Source organism: Liolophura sinensis, chromosome 6, assembly GCF_032854445.1.
Source record: "Liolophura sinensis isolate JHLJ2023 chromosome 6, CUHK_Ljap_v2, whole genome shotgun sequence".
Taxonomy (NCBI): domain Eukaryota; kingdom Metazoa; phylum Mollusca; class Polyplacophora; order Chitonida; family Chitonidae; genus Liolophura; species Liolophura sinensis.
Window position 1 is genome coordinate 79060028 of NC_088300.1, and position 16608 is coordinate 79076635.

Genomic DNA, 16608 nt, shown 5'->3' on the forward strand with positions numbered 1-16608 from the left:
GAACGACTGCAGCCAGCTTTAAGGTGGGAGGAAACCGGACAGAGCCCCGGCAAACCCACGACCATCCGCAGGTTGCTCCAGATCTCATCAGGTACAGCTGGAGAGGGGATGGAATAATGTAAGGAGAAGCCGTGAACCGTTTTCAATGATATTAGAAAGATGCAAGGTCTGTTCTACTCGAATGAGTGAAATTGTTATGCATATCGTGTACCATGTTAGTTTATAGGTTGTCGATAATAACATATATACTTCAGTTGTGCTTCGATTGTTACTATTCATATATCCAACGTAGAATTCTAACTCAACACCATGAACGTACGACGACTGGCCCTGGGTTAAGCGGAATAAGACACAATCACGAAGCAGCGCAAGAGATTCTCGACATTCTGCTCATATTTACTTACAAGAGTATTATACTCATTGAAAAACTTAAGAAACTTAGGCGTCTGGTGGAATAACTTCAGTGTTTGCGGTAACAACACACAGGACGCTACAAGGCGAGATGTGTTCACGTCATATGCAAGATCCCACCTGAAGTCACACCTAAAGCAAATTTGGGGCATCTGAGACAGAATCACAGACTAAGCAAATTTTGTTACCACTGATACTGATACCACTTACGCGCTGAGTGAGTGAGTTGTTGTATTGTGAATGTTAGCAGGCCTTACACATAATCTGTTTTAATCTGGTCTTGCAGTGGAACTGTAGGCTTGGTGACCACCTACTGTTTTAATCCACCGCAACGCTGCATATCAGGACCAGTCATGTACGTTACTGTAAGAATTGTATGTCTGTAAACCTTGTTAAAATTTGTTTGTTGCTATGCAGTGTGTTTTTGTATAAAAATGTAGCCTACTGTCACTTGTAAAAGGGAACCCAGAGCCCCGGAACCACCGACTCTGCGATACAACTGTGCCATAGCTGAAGTTACACCAGCTAGTGTGAATGTCTAATTTATATGTGCATGTTTTCCTATCGTTCATAAAGTGTTCAGTACATAAGTAAATCCTGCCTTGTGAGTGAGTGCTTAGGGTTTAACGTCGTGCTCAACAATTTTTCAGTCATATGACGACGAAGGGTGAATGTAATGTGCCTCCTTGTTACAGGACGGATTTCCACCGCTCTTTTATCTAGGGCTGCTTCACTGAGACGATTTACCGAAGGCAAGTAAGTGGCCCCGCCCGAGCCATTATACTGATACGGGTCAACCAGTCGTTGCACTATCCCTGAACGACTCGCAGAACCTTTTAAGGTACCTCGACCCAGGATTGATTCTAGATTTACCGCTCCCGAAGCGGACGCTCTACTAACTGTGCTATCTGTTGCTAACACGCTGATACCATTAGCAATAACACTAATACCACTAACACGCTGATATCATTAGCAATAACACTAATACCACTAACATGCTGATATCATTAGCAATAACACTAATACCACTAACACGCTGGTATCATTAGCATCCATCTCACCAACACTGATACCACTGATAATGATAACACTAACACGCTGGTATCATTAGCAGTAACACTAATAACACTAAGGAACCGTTCCCAATTATCGTTCGTTTTTTATACGTTTTAAACGAATGAAAATGAATGTAAAATACGATTTGGTTGTCTGTCATTCGTTTAAAACGACTGAAAAACGTAGTAAAAACACATGTGTTGAAAAAAACGACTTCGTGTGCTGTTCGTTTTTGTTTTTGTTGTGAGGAAATAGTCCGAGCGTGTGTGACGACAGAATCAGCGCTTGGGGATGTCCGATACAGAATCGACGGCCTGTGGCGAAGATCAAACACTGCTACCATGCAGTTACAAAGCAATACTGTAAAGTACTTAATTTTCGCGGATTTCGAGGTCAATAAGTTAACGACAAAAATAATTGCAGCGAAAAAAATATCCAATATTGAATCATATACTTCAGATAGTAGTCATAATGAAATCAAATCTTTGCCAGGGTGCCAGGAGTTGCTCTAAGAAAGCCCGATGGGCCAGCTGAAATGTTTTAACAGCTGGGAAGGGAAATTAGGGTTTATATATATACAAACTCTGGTGCTAAGGCTTGGTGGGTTAAAACAAAGTAGGAGTGTATTCGTCTTTAGTTTGATCAGACTTCGCTATGCCCGTAAAGTGAAAGAAAAGTACACATCCGCTAATGCCATAGGAAAGTGAACCAGAACTACTGTATGAATTGGGTACCAGTAACCTACCAGAATTACTGTATGAATAGCGTACCAGTAACCTACCAGGATTACTGTATGAATTTTGTATCAGTAACCTACCACAATTACTGTATGAATGGCGCACCAGTAATCTACCACAATTACCATATGAATGGCCTACCAGTAACCTACCACAATTACTGTATGAATGGCGTACCAGTAACCTACCACAATTATGTATGAATAGCGTACCAGTAACCTACCACAATTACTGTATGAATGGTGTACCAGTAACCTACCACAATTACTGTGTGAATGGCGTACCAGTAACCTACCAGAATTACTGTATGAATGGCGTACAAGTAACCTACCAGAATCGTCACGTTCTTCCAACTAGTCAACTTCAGGTCCAAGCGAATTGATCCGCTTTTGGATTTGATTTCCAAATCCCCGAGACCCGCTTGAACTTCGAGAATATTATTTGTTTGGTTATTCAGATCTCGTATCCAAAGTACAAAACTGCAACATAAAACACAAAATGCATTGTAAAGACTTTTGAATGTCGTGCAGGGAAATATTTGGACAAGTTCCACAAAGGAATGATTGAGACGGCTTCTTCAGAGAAAGGGATTTGGCAGGTTGAAGGGTTTAGATAGGGTCCACAGAGGAGGAAGGGTTTGTACAGGTTCTACGTAGAAAGCGTTTGGGTAGAGGTTCGATAGAGGTGGGCCTAGACATGTTCAAGTGTTCGAGCATGAGTTTGGATAGGTTCCGTTGTTGGTGGTAGGGATGGGGAGGAACAGCTTCCACAGATGAAGGGTTTGGACAGGTTCCATAGAGGTGAGCTTAGACAAGTTCGGGCATGAGTTTGCATAGGATCCTGGGTTGGGTGTTACACCTATGAAAGGTTTACACACCTTCCACAGAGGATATGAAGAGGTTTCACGGAGGAAGGGATTGGACAGAGTCTCAAGAGGAAGGGTCTGAGCAGGTTTCACGGGGGAAGGGATTGGACAGAGTCCCAAGAGGAAGGGTCTGAGCAGGTTTCACGGAGGAAGAGATAGGACAGAGTCCCAAGAGGAAGGCCTGAGCAGGTTTCAGGGAGGAAGGGTGTGGACAGGTTCCCAAGAGGAAGGCCTGAGCAGGTTCCAAAGAGGAAGGTTTCGGACAGAATCACAAGAGGAAGGGTCTGGGCATGTTCGAGAAAGAGTTTGGACAGGTTCCCAAGAGGAAGACCTGAGCAGGTTCCCAAGAGGAAAGGTCTGGGCAGGTTCCATGGAAGAAGGGTGTGGACAGGTTCCCAAGAGGAAGGTTTCGCACAGAATCCCAAGAGGAAGGGTCTGGGCAGGTTCCACGGAGGAAGGCTTTTTGAACCTTGTGTTAACGCTATGATGGCTGTCTTACTTCATTATCTGAGGTCTATGTATTAGTTATGGTGGTTGTCATACTTCATCACCTGAGGTCTATGTTATCGCTATGATGGTTGTCATACTTCCCGTGTAACAGCTATGGTGGTTGGCATACTTTATCACCTGGGTCCTGTGTAATAGTTATGGTGATTGTCATACTTTATCACCTGAGGTCCGTGTAATAGTTATGGTGGTTGTCATACTTTATCACCTGATGTCTGTATTATCGCTATGATGGTTGTCATACTTCATCACCTGGGTCCCGTGTAACAGCTATGGTGGTTGTCATACTTCATCAGGACGGTCTGTGTCACACCAAAGATGGTTGTCATACTTTATCACCTTACGTCTGCGTTATCGCTATGACAGGTGTCATACCTTATCACCTGAGGTCTGTGTAATAGTTATGATGGTTGTCATATTTTATTTCCTGGGGTATGTATTATCGTTATGAGTGAGTGAGTGTAACCTTGTACTTAAAAATTTTTCTGTCAGATGACGACGAAAGAATCCATAAAATGCATGTACGTGTGATGTTTCCTGCCGCTCTTTTATTTAGTGCTGCTTCACTGAGACGCCTTACCGAGGGCAAGTAAGACGCCCCGCCCGAGCCATTATACTGATACGAGTCAACCAGTCGTTGCACTATCCCCTTCATGCTGAAGCTATAACTTCCTCTTTTACCGTCTTAGGTGTGACTTGACCCAGAACTGACCCTGGATCTATCGCTCCCAAAGCGGACGCTCTACCAATTGTGCTATCGAGGCAGGTATCACTATAATGGTTGTCATACTTTATCACCTGAGGTCTGTGTTATCCCTATGATGGTTGTCATACTTTATCACCTGGGTCCCGTGTAAGAGAGAAGATGTTTGTCACAATTTATCACATGTGGTCTGTGTAATAGCTATGATGGTTGTTATACTTTATCAGCCGATGTCTGTGTAATAACTATGGTAGTTGTCTTACTGTATCACCTGTGTAATAGTTATGGTGGTTGTCACACTTTATCACCTTAGGTCTGTGTAATAGCTATAGCGGTTGTCATACTTTATCAGCCGAGGTCTGTGTAATAACTATGATGGTTGTCGTACTTTATCACGTGAGGTCAGTGTTATCGCTATGGTGGTTGTCATACTTTATCACCTGACGTCTGCGTTATCGCTATGACAGGTGTCATACTTTATCACCTGAGATCTGTGTTATAGCTATGATGGTTGTCATACTTTATCACCTGAGGTCTGTGTTTGTTATCGCTATAACAGGTGTCATACTTTATCACCTGAGGTCTGTGTTATAGCTATGATGGTCGTCATACTTTATCACCTGAGATCTGTGTTATCGCTATTATGGTTGTCATACTTCATCACCTGAGGTCTGTGTAATAGCTATGGCGGTTGTCATACTTTATCAGCCGAGGTCTGTGTAATAACTATGATGGTTGTCATACTTTATCACGTGAGGTCAGTGTTATCGCTATGACAGGTGTCATACGGTATCACCTGAGGTCTGTGTAATAGTTAAGATGGTTGTCGTACTTTATTACCTGGTTGTCATAATTGATCACATGTGGTCTGTGTAATAGCTATGGCGGTTGTCATACGTTATCACCTGTGGTCTGTGTTATAACTATGATATTTGATACTTCATCGCCTGAATTCTGTTATCACTATGATGGTTGTCACACTTTATTGACTTGACTAGGTCCTGTGTAACATCGAAGATGGTTGTCATAATTTATCACATGTGGCCTTTGTAATAGCTATGATGGTTGTTATACTTTTTCACCTGTGGTCTGTGTAATAGTTATGGTGGTTGTCATACTTTATCACCTGAGGTGTGTGTAATAGCTATGGTGGTTGTCATACTTTATCACCTGTGGTTTGTGTAACAGGTATGGTGGTTGTCATACTTTATCATCTGAGGTCTGTGTAATAGTTGTGATGATTGTCATACTTTATCAGCTGAGGTCTGTGTAACAGTTATGATATTTGTCATACTTTATCACCTGATGCCTGTGTTGTAGCTAAGATGGTTGTTTTACTCTATCACCTCAGGTCTGCGTAACAGAATAATGGTTGTCATAATTTATCACATGTGGCCTTTGTAATAGCTATGATGGTTGTTATACTTTTTCACCTGTGGTCTGTGTAATAGTTATGGTGGTTGTTATACTTCATCACCTGGGTCCGGTGTAATAGCTATGATAGTTGTCACACTTTATGAACTAAGGTATCTGTAATAGCTATGATGGCTGTCATACTCACCAAGGCTGTGAAGGAGGATCACACGCCAGATCAGAACTGACTTTAACCCAAAATACCAGTGTAAACGATTTCTCGGGTTTAAAGGTTTTGGAGACCGTGCATTCCGAGGAGTCGTTGGAAAAGGCGTAGATAACTGTCCGCTGCTCGGTAGTCATGTCAGAAATCCGGGGGACCGACAGCTGCGCACAGCTTGTGTTGTTATTGATATCGAAAACGCGAGGCTGGGTCGTGATTCCTGACGGGCACGTGTCATTGCAGGTTTGTGAAATGCAATCACCTTGTCGGTTGTCACAGTAAGATGTACAAATGCCTTCTGGCATAATATTTACCATTTTCTCCAGTGCGACATTTTCTGCCAAAGTGTGTTGTGTACCACTCATGCAAAACATCACAGTAGCAACGGCACAGACTACCTTATTCCAAATAGGATTAGTCAATTGCCTGGGTAGATCTGCTAGGAAGTTAGTCATCCTCGCACGGTGAATACTGGATTGAAGTAAAACGGGATACTTGAAACTATAACATACTATTTTCTAAGTCAATTTTCTGTTTATCACGAGTTCCAAATAAGTCTGTATTTTGTTCTCTTGTCCTTTCTTGTCTCGGCATGGCCCAGGCGAACTAAGCTGAATTCAGAGGTATTGGTTGAAATGTTCAGCTGTGAACACTATGACGAGATGAGAACTGTCATCTGCTTTTTGGTGAGATTTCCCTCAGCTTGTATAAGACATCAGATCCAGTGCACAGTGTCACATTATTCAGCGTGAATGTCTTTATTATCCTCACCTGCAACAGTGAAAGAACAGCTCCAACAACAGCCTATTTATGAATTCCTTATCCCCATTATATACGCAATAACCACCGTATTTAATCGAAAACTCAGACATCCTTTTTAAATAGGCTATAGTGCCTCTCAAACAGGAATTTTCTTGACTGAGCAAGCCTGTTAGGACATATATTATCAAGTCAAGGAAAAGAAGAAAACAACATGGTGTAACCAACGAGACACCTGTACATAACGTCCATTAGTAAATCTTACCTCCCTGCCTGCTGGATTCCCCAGCAGCCATGTTTTTGAACGGACAGTTTTAATGAGTTCTTTAAGCTTACAAAGTGGGATAAGGATTTCATGCTGAAAACCTTGCAGACCTGACCGTGTATTTTACACAAAGACCTGACTGTGTATTTTACATACAGACCTGAATGTGTATTTTACACACAGACCTGACTATGTATTTTACTTATACACCTGACTGTGTATATTACTTACACACCTGACTGTATTTTACCGATCAGGAGTGATATCTTAAATCGTTTTTCAGAAAACATGTTCATCGTTAAAACCCTTCGTCCTTTCTTCGTGGTTACCATGGTATGTAGCCTTTTACGGGTAGGCCTATGTAACCAAGCCAAGGTGTGAAGTAAAACCGGCCATGCGGAAGGAAATGAATCAGTGATGAGGTTGGGTAGCTAAAACGACGTGTTGTTAGCGGCGTGAACATTGCCTAGGGAAACAGCAGCCTGTATAGATGAAAAACACAGTACCTTATTTCCGCCCTGTGTTTATGAAAATATACCGATGTTAAAGGAAATAAAATTAAAATGAAACCCACTTCATTTTTAATTATATATTTAAATTATGAAGGAATTATAGAGTTTTCATTAATTCTGATATAACGATGAACGATAAGACATGAGATTAACAGGAAGCGTGTCCATGACTAATACACAGCCCATGTAGGCCTGTTAGTCCGCGTCTCAAAATTCAGTAAACCCTGCATTTGGAACTCTCAGACATCAATACACAACAAATCTGGGAATTATCACCCAAACATCGCAAAAACTTTACATGCCAAAACATGTATGTCAAGTTACCTTTCTGTTGTTCAGTATGTTAAGTGACATGTCTGATGTTAAGTATGTTAAACGGCATTTATTTTAAGACATTCTTTTAACGGTTAATATTATAATACACTTTAATGGAAATATAAAAGCTATGTATAGACATACCTAAAAGCTGAGACCAACAGAAGATGCGGAGTCCAACTTTATAACACGGTGTTCGTTATTGCCCACATATAAACTGTCGTGAGCATATGACTAAAGTATGTATAGGCCTACTGCCACTGTGGTGTTAAACCTAAATCATTCATCCATGTAACTTTTAGCCACGTTGTGGAAAAGAATAATGCCAACGTTTATCCCATGTAAAATTTCTCCACGATATGGTCACAAAACTGCCAACATTTATCCCATGTAAACTTACTCTACCTTACGACGACAATATTGCCAACATTTATCCCATGTAAACTTACTCTACCTTATGACGACAATATTGCCAACATTTATCCCATGTAAACTTACTCTACCTTATGACGACAATATTGCCAACATTTATCCCATGTAAACTTACTCTACCTTATGACGACAATATTGCCAACATTTATCCCGTGTAAACTTTCCCCAAGATATGGCCACAAAGCTGCCAACATTTATCCCATGTAAACTTACTCTACCTTATGACGACAATATTGCCAACATTTAACCCATGTAAACTTTCCCCAAGATATGGCCAAAAAGCTGCCAACATTTATCCCATATGAATTTCTTCTACCATATGGCGACACAACTGCCAACATTTATCCCATGTAAACCTTCGCCACAATATGGCCACAATATTGCCAACATTTATTTCATTTCATGCTACAATTGTGTAATAGTTACACTAATGCTACGGATCTAGCACTTAAATACGTACCTTACTACAGACATGTTCACATGTACTACAGACATTTTCAGATGCCCTACAGACATTTTCAAATGTACTGTAGACATCTTCAAATATACTGCTGACATCTTCAAATGTACTAGACATTTTAAAATATTCCACAGACATCTTCAAATGTACTACCGACATCTTCAAATGAACTATAGACATTTTCAAATGTACTACATACATGTTTAGATGTACTAGAGACATGTTCAAATCTACTCCAGACATGTTCAAATGTACTACCGACATCTTCAAATGTACTACAGACATGTTCAAATGTACTACAGACATGTTCAAGTGTACTACAGACATGTTTAGATGTACTACAGACATGTTCAAATCTACTCCAGACTTGTTCAAATGTACTGTCGACACGTTCAAATGTACTACAGACATGTTCAAGTGTACTACCGACATCTCCAAATGTACTGCAGTCGGGCTCATGAACTAAGGTACAAGCTGGACAAGTTAAAATACGCGAGGAAATGTAAATTGTTGACTTACCACCAATCACTCCGACATCCAGGTTAACTGTGACGCATATATATGGCAGCTTGAGTGCGACACATATATAGCAGGTTGTTTTCAGTGGCCCGCAACTACATCAGGTGTGCGAGAACGACGCTCCACTTTGATGGGTGTCGTTAAATAAACCCACCCTGATCCCTCACAGTAAATAATCGACGGTTATATAGTTTCTCAGCCTAAAGGGTAACATCACGTGAGATTTCCACTCAGTATGTATTCTTATCTGCAAAGATATACGCATGCACGCATGTATTCATGGTGACAAACTCCTAGGCAGACGTCACTTCCTGGTTGGAAGTCTTTCAACGAAAACCAGTCTTTCCGCGAAGTACTTCACATTTAATACTAAAGCGCAATGTCTGAATAACTACGGGGATTAAAGCCTTGATATCAAGTTTACTGTCAGTTCCCATAGAAAACGGATACGCCTTTTACAGACATAAGTTTTGTCCGTGTATGTGTGGCATTGATACAGCCATAAATGCTCTTCTGTTTGCTTTATTTCCACATCCAGTGGCCGGTTGTACACGAAGCCCTCGTTACGTTCTTACACAACAGCTATACAAAGGCGACGTTTTGACGTCTCGTTACGCTTTATACGAGGGTTTGAATGCGGACCAAAATATTGCTTGCCAACGTAAATTCTGGGTATCTTTTTTTTATTGTAACACAAATTTCATGTTAAATAATGGAAAAGAACACACCAAATTTATTAAATAAAATTTCTTTTCTCGTGGTGTTATATCTGGCTTTGAATTTGAAAGTAAACACTAGTTTTCATTATTGTCATGAAAAACCAAGACAACTCTTAGTACTAAAGTAAACATTCCTAAGTAAACTATTTAGAAAATTAAGACTACGTTTGACTTAATCCTAAGATAGTTTAGTGATCCTAAAGCCTGTAAGCGAAGCTGTCTGTAAACTGCTGCGTGGAAGGCATTCGAAGATTCTCGCGTTTTGTCAAGGACTAAACCTGTATAAGGGAGTGAGTGAGTGCTTGGGGTTTGACGTCGTATTCTGTATAAGGGAAGGTCACTGTATAAAACGCTATGGCAAATAGCTGAGAGCGTGTTAGATTCTTCCTCACTCACGGGAATGGCCGCGGTTTTAAACCAGGAAGTTTGTGAAGCATGTAGAGGATTTTATTGTCCTTCTTTGCGTGCATTCACGATAAAACATTTCGCAGATATATTACAATGTAACTAGACTGTTCATATCAGTAGTACTCGAAATACCATATACCCTGTTTTACCCACGTAAGCCCTAATGACCGGTGTAATTTCTTCAGTGTGAGAAATGATAGAGTATCTGTCAACGCTTAAACAAATATTTAAACGTTGCTTTAAAAACAACAACAACAACAACAAAGCGACATCAGTGGTTCTGGGCCCCTGGATCCTCGCATCTCAGGTTGGGACATTCGCTCAGCTGCGTAAACACGTAAACTTTATGATTAAAACGTACAAAGAAAGGACAAATAAAATGTGTACATGTATTTCATCCCAGCTCCCCGTCATCATTGTGCTCACCAGAAATTGCCTAAAACACGCTGTTTGAATGAAAGATATTCCGCGGAGGATAGAAGCCGGCGCTTCAACCTTGTCTGTTTTGCTGTGATAGTATACCGGTACAGTTCTGCTAATTCAACCCCTCCGCCTTTCCCATTTCTGTATAAAATCTGGCGAGCCTGTGCTTAACTCAATACAAATTCAGATTTCCAATAATTACTCGTTTTCTTGCTGGAAAGCTGTCAGAAAACGAGTTCAGTCATTTAGAATCTCGGAGCTTCCAGCGCGTAGGTAACCCCTGGATCTTCACCTACATGACTGTCTAAAACTGACCCCTACTAGTAAATTCCTGCCGGCGCCTATGCTTTCATTTTTTAATTTATGATGTGGAGTACAAACTGTGGTCTCGTGCAGAAACGTATAAACGGACTGTAACTACCATGCATATATTGGTTGGAAACGAGAATACTTTTTGCTTTGAAGTATCGGTATTCAAACGTGTACTGCAATTGTTTTGATATTTTGCTGAAACATGGCAAAGACGGCTGTTTGTGTTAATTTATTGGACTGCATTTTGTTCAAGGTTGTTTCACCTTCTTAGCCATTGTTTACTTCTGTAACTGATGACCAACTGGCGAACTTTCCCATTCCTAGTGGATGTACTTCCGTTCCCCTCGTGGATGTAGGCTGGCGAGTAGGCCTACTGTTGTCTAGATATGCACCATACATACTGGTGGAAGACAACCACGTGATCTTTAGTCATCGTTAAACTGTGAAATGACCACACGTGCTTCGTTGAGTATTTATTGTCACCAGGCACTAACAGCGAGAAGACATAGGCCTACAATTATTATTTTCATCCCATAATTTGCCCGTGTCAGTATAATATAACCACAGTGATGTAAATTTTCAACATTCCACGCTTAAAAGAAAACCCGAACTTTTGCTTGGTCACCTGAATTTTCATTGACAAGCTTATCCAATGACGAAGTACAACTGCATACAGGACTACCAAAATGCACATAAATCAAATTCTATTTACGCATATATGTACATCTGAAGTAGGCTTACAGGCCATTAAAAACAAGAGTATCCGGTAGCCTCATGGTATCGCATAATATCACTTTAATCCAACACGTTTACTACTATGCATGTACGGTTAAATTAAGAAAAAAAATCTGTAGGATAGCTATTTGAGAAGGACTAATTTATTCATAAACGAAAGGACAGATGTACAAAATAAATTCTCTCTTCATTTCCGGTATCGTTGTTATTATGACTGGACAATGTAAGGCTCTCCAACCTTATTAAACCTGTGTCCAAGCGCTATTCAATTTGCAGACACGTGGGTGAACAGATCGCAGTTGTACGTGTAGCCAGTCCTACATGCCGCTCCTTGACAACGTACCCAGCCGAGCTCTCATGCTGGCCTCGGACCCCCATTAATTTTCCATAAGCGACAATGTTAACGTCTAGCGCTGTAGCTCAGTCCCAAACATTCCGTGGCCATTAAGCTTTGGTGCATACCTGGCCCAGCCTGTGAGAAAGAAGCCATAAAAATCTTGACATAGGTTGACCGTCAAAATCTGGACCTTTCCATGCCGGCAGCTGGGAGGCGTGCCTAGCAACGCCAAGGGGACGTCACTCGCAGCCTCATCACTACCTCACACCTTGTGTCCTCTCGCCCAGAATTACAAACTTTCATCAATAAAGCTCATACCTCCTCAAAGTTTAGACAGTTTCCAGCATTTTAACACCAAGCATGCACCTGTGCACCAAAAATGGACGCCTGGGAGCAAAAAAAGACTTTATACCCTAAAATTCACAGAACTACAATCGTCCCTACCGAAAAACGGAAGTTGTAATGGGGGTCTGTGTCCTATCACACCAGCCACCTTTTTTCAAAATCAATAATTTTTGCACCACACAATTCCTGACACTTCTGAACCTCACAGGCAAAATTAGGGCTTGATACATGCAGAAACTTTGGAGTTGAATGAATTCAAGTTGGGGTACCCCCATCTTGGACATGTGTCTTTTTTCCAGGGTGAAAAAACTCTGAAGGGTAAACTTTGAAGCCTTGCAGTGCATATACCGTTCGAGATATCTCCATCAGGTCAACTGTTTTGGAAAGACAAGATGTTTATCTGCAAGAAAAGTTAAAAAATCACATTGACAGAGCACTTTAGACTTTTCAAAAGCAACCATTTAGAGAAATATACATTTTTAAGAAGACTTTTCTACTAAGAGCAGCTTTAAATATCAAAGTTACAAGCCAAAAGTGTCAAAGCATACATCAAAATATAGGCAATTTATCTGACAATTAAATGTCAAAATATAAGACATTTACTTTAGCAACTATGTGAAAAAAATTGACTGACAGTGTGGTAGGGGGTATCAAAGCGGATTGTCACGATTTCGGAACAATCATTTGTGACCAAAATCAAAGCAAGAATAATGCCTCAAGGTGATGAAGACCTACTCACAGGCACTTTTTTAGTGGACAGGACTTAAGAAAAGACTAGTATCCCAGTTCCCCACTGAATAACATGATGAAACCCTTTAAAAGACCACCCAGCCAGGCACCCCCCCCCCCCCCTGCCCTCCTCCCCCATGACTGCTGATTGGCTGACCACCTCACCATGCAAAAACCTCCCTGCACCATTGCTGTTGTCTCACAGCAGGTTATTACTCTGCACAGTAACATCAAAGGGTGTCACATTGGCATCTACAATATATAAACAGAGAGGAAAAATATGAATTTAACATTTCCAATCAGGCAGCCACCAAGTACACCTATACTGGTCAGTCTGACAGTTAACAAGGCAAACAATCTACCCCAAAACACCATGAAGGGAGACAGAAAGAGGAAACAGTCTAGATTTCAAGCTGGAAAGGCCCAGGATCGCTCAAATAACCTGTCAGCAGTTACAGACATGCTGAATCCTGTGCCTGGGTGTTCCTTGATGGACACAGATTTCCAGCCCAATCAGGAGGCTGTAAGAACACACCAGCCTGACACAAAGAGAATACAGCGGCCAAGACGGTGCAAAGTAGATTCCACGGCAGGATCAGACAGAGATACACACGAGCGGGAATGGGCTGCTGAAGGAATGCGACTCATAGATATACAGAAAATGGTGTGTATATGGAACAAAGTTATGCTTGAGCACAGTGAGACCAAGGACCACTGTCCACTGCCCAGGTTAGAGATAGCTGCAGAGAAAAAGTGGGGTTTAGCCTGGGCGTTCAGTTTTAAGTGCTGTGACTGTGACTATGTATCTGGCTTCCACAAATTCTACAAAGAGGTAGAATGCAACAGACCTGGCCAAAAAGCTGCGGCGGTGAACCGAGCTCTTCAAGTAGGCCTCCAGGACACACCAATGGGGAACACCGAGCCAGACTCCTATTTGCAGCGATGGACGTGCCGCCTGCCACTCGTAGGAACATGCATCGCACTGCAAACCATGTCGCATCTGCAATCGCAAAGCTGAACAGAGAGGATATGGGCAAAATAAGGTGGAAGAGGTAAAGGCATACAAAAGGCAAAGAGGAGAGGATGACAGCACAATAGATCTGGCCACAGACACTCGCTACAACAGCATTACCATAACCAGTCCCAAGAAACCGGGCCAGAATGCTTCACAAGCAATTTCCCTGGCTGTGGAGACATCAACAGACAAGCAATACATTGTCTCCGCAGCACTGAAGAATAAATTGTGTTGGACTGGGTCCTGGCTAAGAGGAAAAGGCTTCCAAGTAAAGTGCCCTGGAGGACACGAGGAGTGCACAGCGAAACACAAACCCACATGCCCCCTGGTCCGAGTATAATATGGGGAACGAGATTGGCGAGGCAAGGTGTTTTAGCCAAACATGTAACCACAGACGGCGACTCCAGGTCAGCCAAGGGAGTGGAGGACGGCATCCGACTGGTCGAGCCACTGTGGGAGGTCGAACGGTTAGCAGACCCCACGCACCTTGGTAGATCCCAGTTCAAGAAATGTAACCAGGCTAAGTTCAGCGATGCCATGTTTGAAGGACAGGGCCGAACGAGGGAAGCCAGGAAGAAAGCACAGAAGGTGTTGAGTCAGGATGTTAAGGCCAGGTGTAGCTTGATATTTTCTCAACTTATGTCTGAGCACATTGGTGACATGAGGAAAATAAAAACTTGCCTACCCAGGGTTGTGGACGCAACGGTCAGGTGTTACGGTGGGGACTGTTCCAAATGCCGCAGGAACAGTGTGGTTTGCTCCGGAGGGGAAACCAGCAGCTGGTGGGAGAGGTCCCTGTTTTTATCCACCAGTAAACTCTGCCCTTTTAACATGGATGACAACGACAGGAAACTATTGACCGAAGTACTGCACATGAGGTTGAGCGAGACAGCCGTCACCAGTCCTCCCGGATGAACACCAGCACTCAAAAGTGCGAAGCCTGTCAACAGATCACTCAGCGTCTCCTTGCCCAAGAATGTAAACTACAGCAGAAATATGGAGGGAAGGGCGGCGTCCACAATCCACAGACTTAACAATGGCCAGGACAAGTCCACGGCTGCCAAACTCCAAGCTGTCGGCGCCAGTATTTCACCTAGGAGCGAGAGAACAGTACAACAGATTGAAAGGGTGAACCAGTACCACAAGGTTTATAAGAAGCGACAGACAGTTAAGGGGAGATCACTCCGCAATACAGCCAGAAAACTTCGAGAGCACATTGAGTACAGGCTTTCAAATCCAGAAGAAAAAACTGACTATGCCAAGGGACAACTGGACAACACCCAAACAGATCACACATACACTAGATATTTGTAACCGCCAATTTTGTATATAATTTGTCACTGCTGTTGTCGTTTATGAAAGAAATTAAAAAATGATAACAGAAATTGAGCAAAATCTAAAACAATCTGTTATTTATTATTTTTAATGAGGGGAAACCAACCTGCTCAGTCTTAAATGCCACATGCGCCTTGCATACTGCCCATGGCCGAGACAGCCGCGCTGCCTGTTATTGTTAACACAATGCGGCTCCAAGCTTATGTGGTCCATATTTACACAGCGTGTGTTGTGGCACACGTGTGAACAATCAAGCTTGGGATCTAAATGTGACAGCCCCTGTCTGGCCATATAAACAAGTCTACTGATGTGTTTCTTCTTCCATCGATGTGTGACGGGGTCTTTGTAGGAGGCAAGACCATATCGACCATCCCTCGTCAATGGTCCAGTCCACACTCGACAGGCTCCGTTATCACTGTAAACACTGAAACTTTCAATTTTTGCAGCAATTTCTGCTCTGAACGTCTCCATTTTCAAGCGTAGGAATACTAGAACGTTGCATGTTGTTCATTTCAGGATGCCTATACACATGCTACCCTACGCTGAACAGCATTTTACCGATTTTTCATCAAAATGGATATTTTCAAAATGTAAATAGCCCCAAGAAGCTATGAAACGGCCCAATCAATGCAAAACACATCACAGACATACCCACCAAAAATTATCAGGCTGCTGTGAAATCTAAGCGCATAGTGACATTTTTCACATTTTGGTGACTTCGTCAGTACAGGCCTCGGACCCCCATTAATTTTCCATAAGCGACAATGTTAACGTCTAGCGCTGTAGCTCAGTCCCAAACATTCCGTGGCCATTAAGCTTTGGTGCATACCTGGCCCAGCCTGTGAGAAAGAAGCCATAAAAATCTTGACATAGGTTGACCGTCAAAATCTGGACCTTTCCATGCCGGCAGCTGGGAGGCGTGCCTAGCAACGCCAAGGGGACGTCACTCGCAGCCTCATCACTACCTCACACCTTGTGTCCTCTCGCCCAGAATTACAAACTTTCATCAATAAAGCTCATACCTCCTCAAAGTTTAGACAGTTTCCAGCATTTTAACACCAAGCATGCACCTGTGCACCAAAAATGGACGCCTGGGAGCAAAAAAAGACTTTATACCCTAAAATTCACAGAAC

General features: G+C 42.2%; 1 protein-coding gene and 1 long non-coding RNA gene across 3 annotated transcripts in view; both read right to left on the reverse strand.

The window, feature by feature from the left end:
• Positions 1-9357, reverse strand: part of LOC135468441 (macrophage-stimulating protein receptor-like) — a 45728-nt gene extending 36371 nt beyond the window's left edge. Inside the window, exons 1-4 of one of the 2 annotated variants that reach the window (XM_064746705.1) lie at positions 9118-9357; positions 7115-7361; positions 5841-6626; positions 2536-2683 (exon numbers count right to left, since the gene is read on the reverse strand). In XM_064746705.1, the coding sequence (XP_064602775.1) occupies positions 2536-2683; positions 5841-6310 (618 nt within the window). In that variant the 5' untranslated portion in view covers positions 6311-6626; positions 7115-7361; positions 9118-9357. The remainder of the gene's footprint in view (positions 1-2535; positions 2684-5840; positions 6627-7114; positions 7362-9117) is intronic. The other variant, XM_064746704.1, reaches the window with a different exon arrangement.
• Positions 9358-12091: 2734 nt separating this feature from the next.
• On the reverse strand, positions 12092-16583 carry LOC135469113 (uncharacterized). Its single transcript, XR_010444288.1, has 3 exons — positions 16305-16583; positions 13291-13377; positions 12092-12796 (listed from the first exon to the last, which is right to left on the reverse strand). It is a non-coding gene; the product is annotated as an uncharacterized LOC135469113 (long non-coding RNA).
• Between the last annotated feature and the right edge of the window lie 25 nt (positions 16584-16608).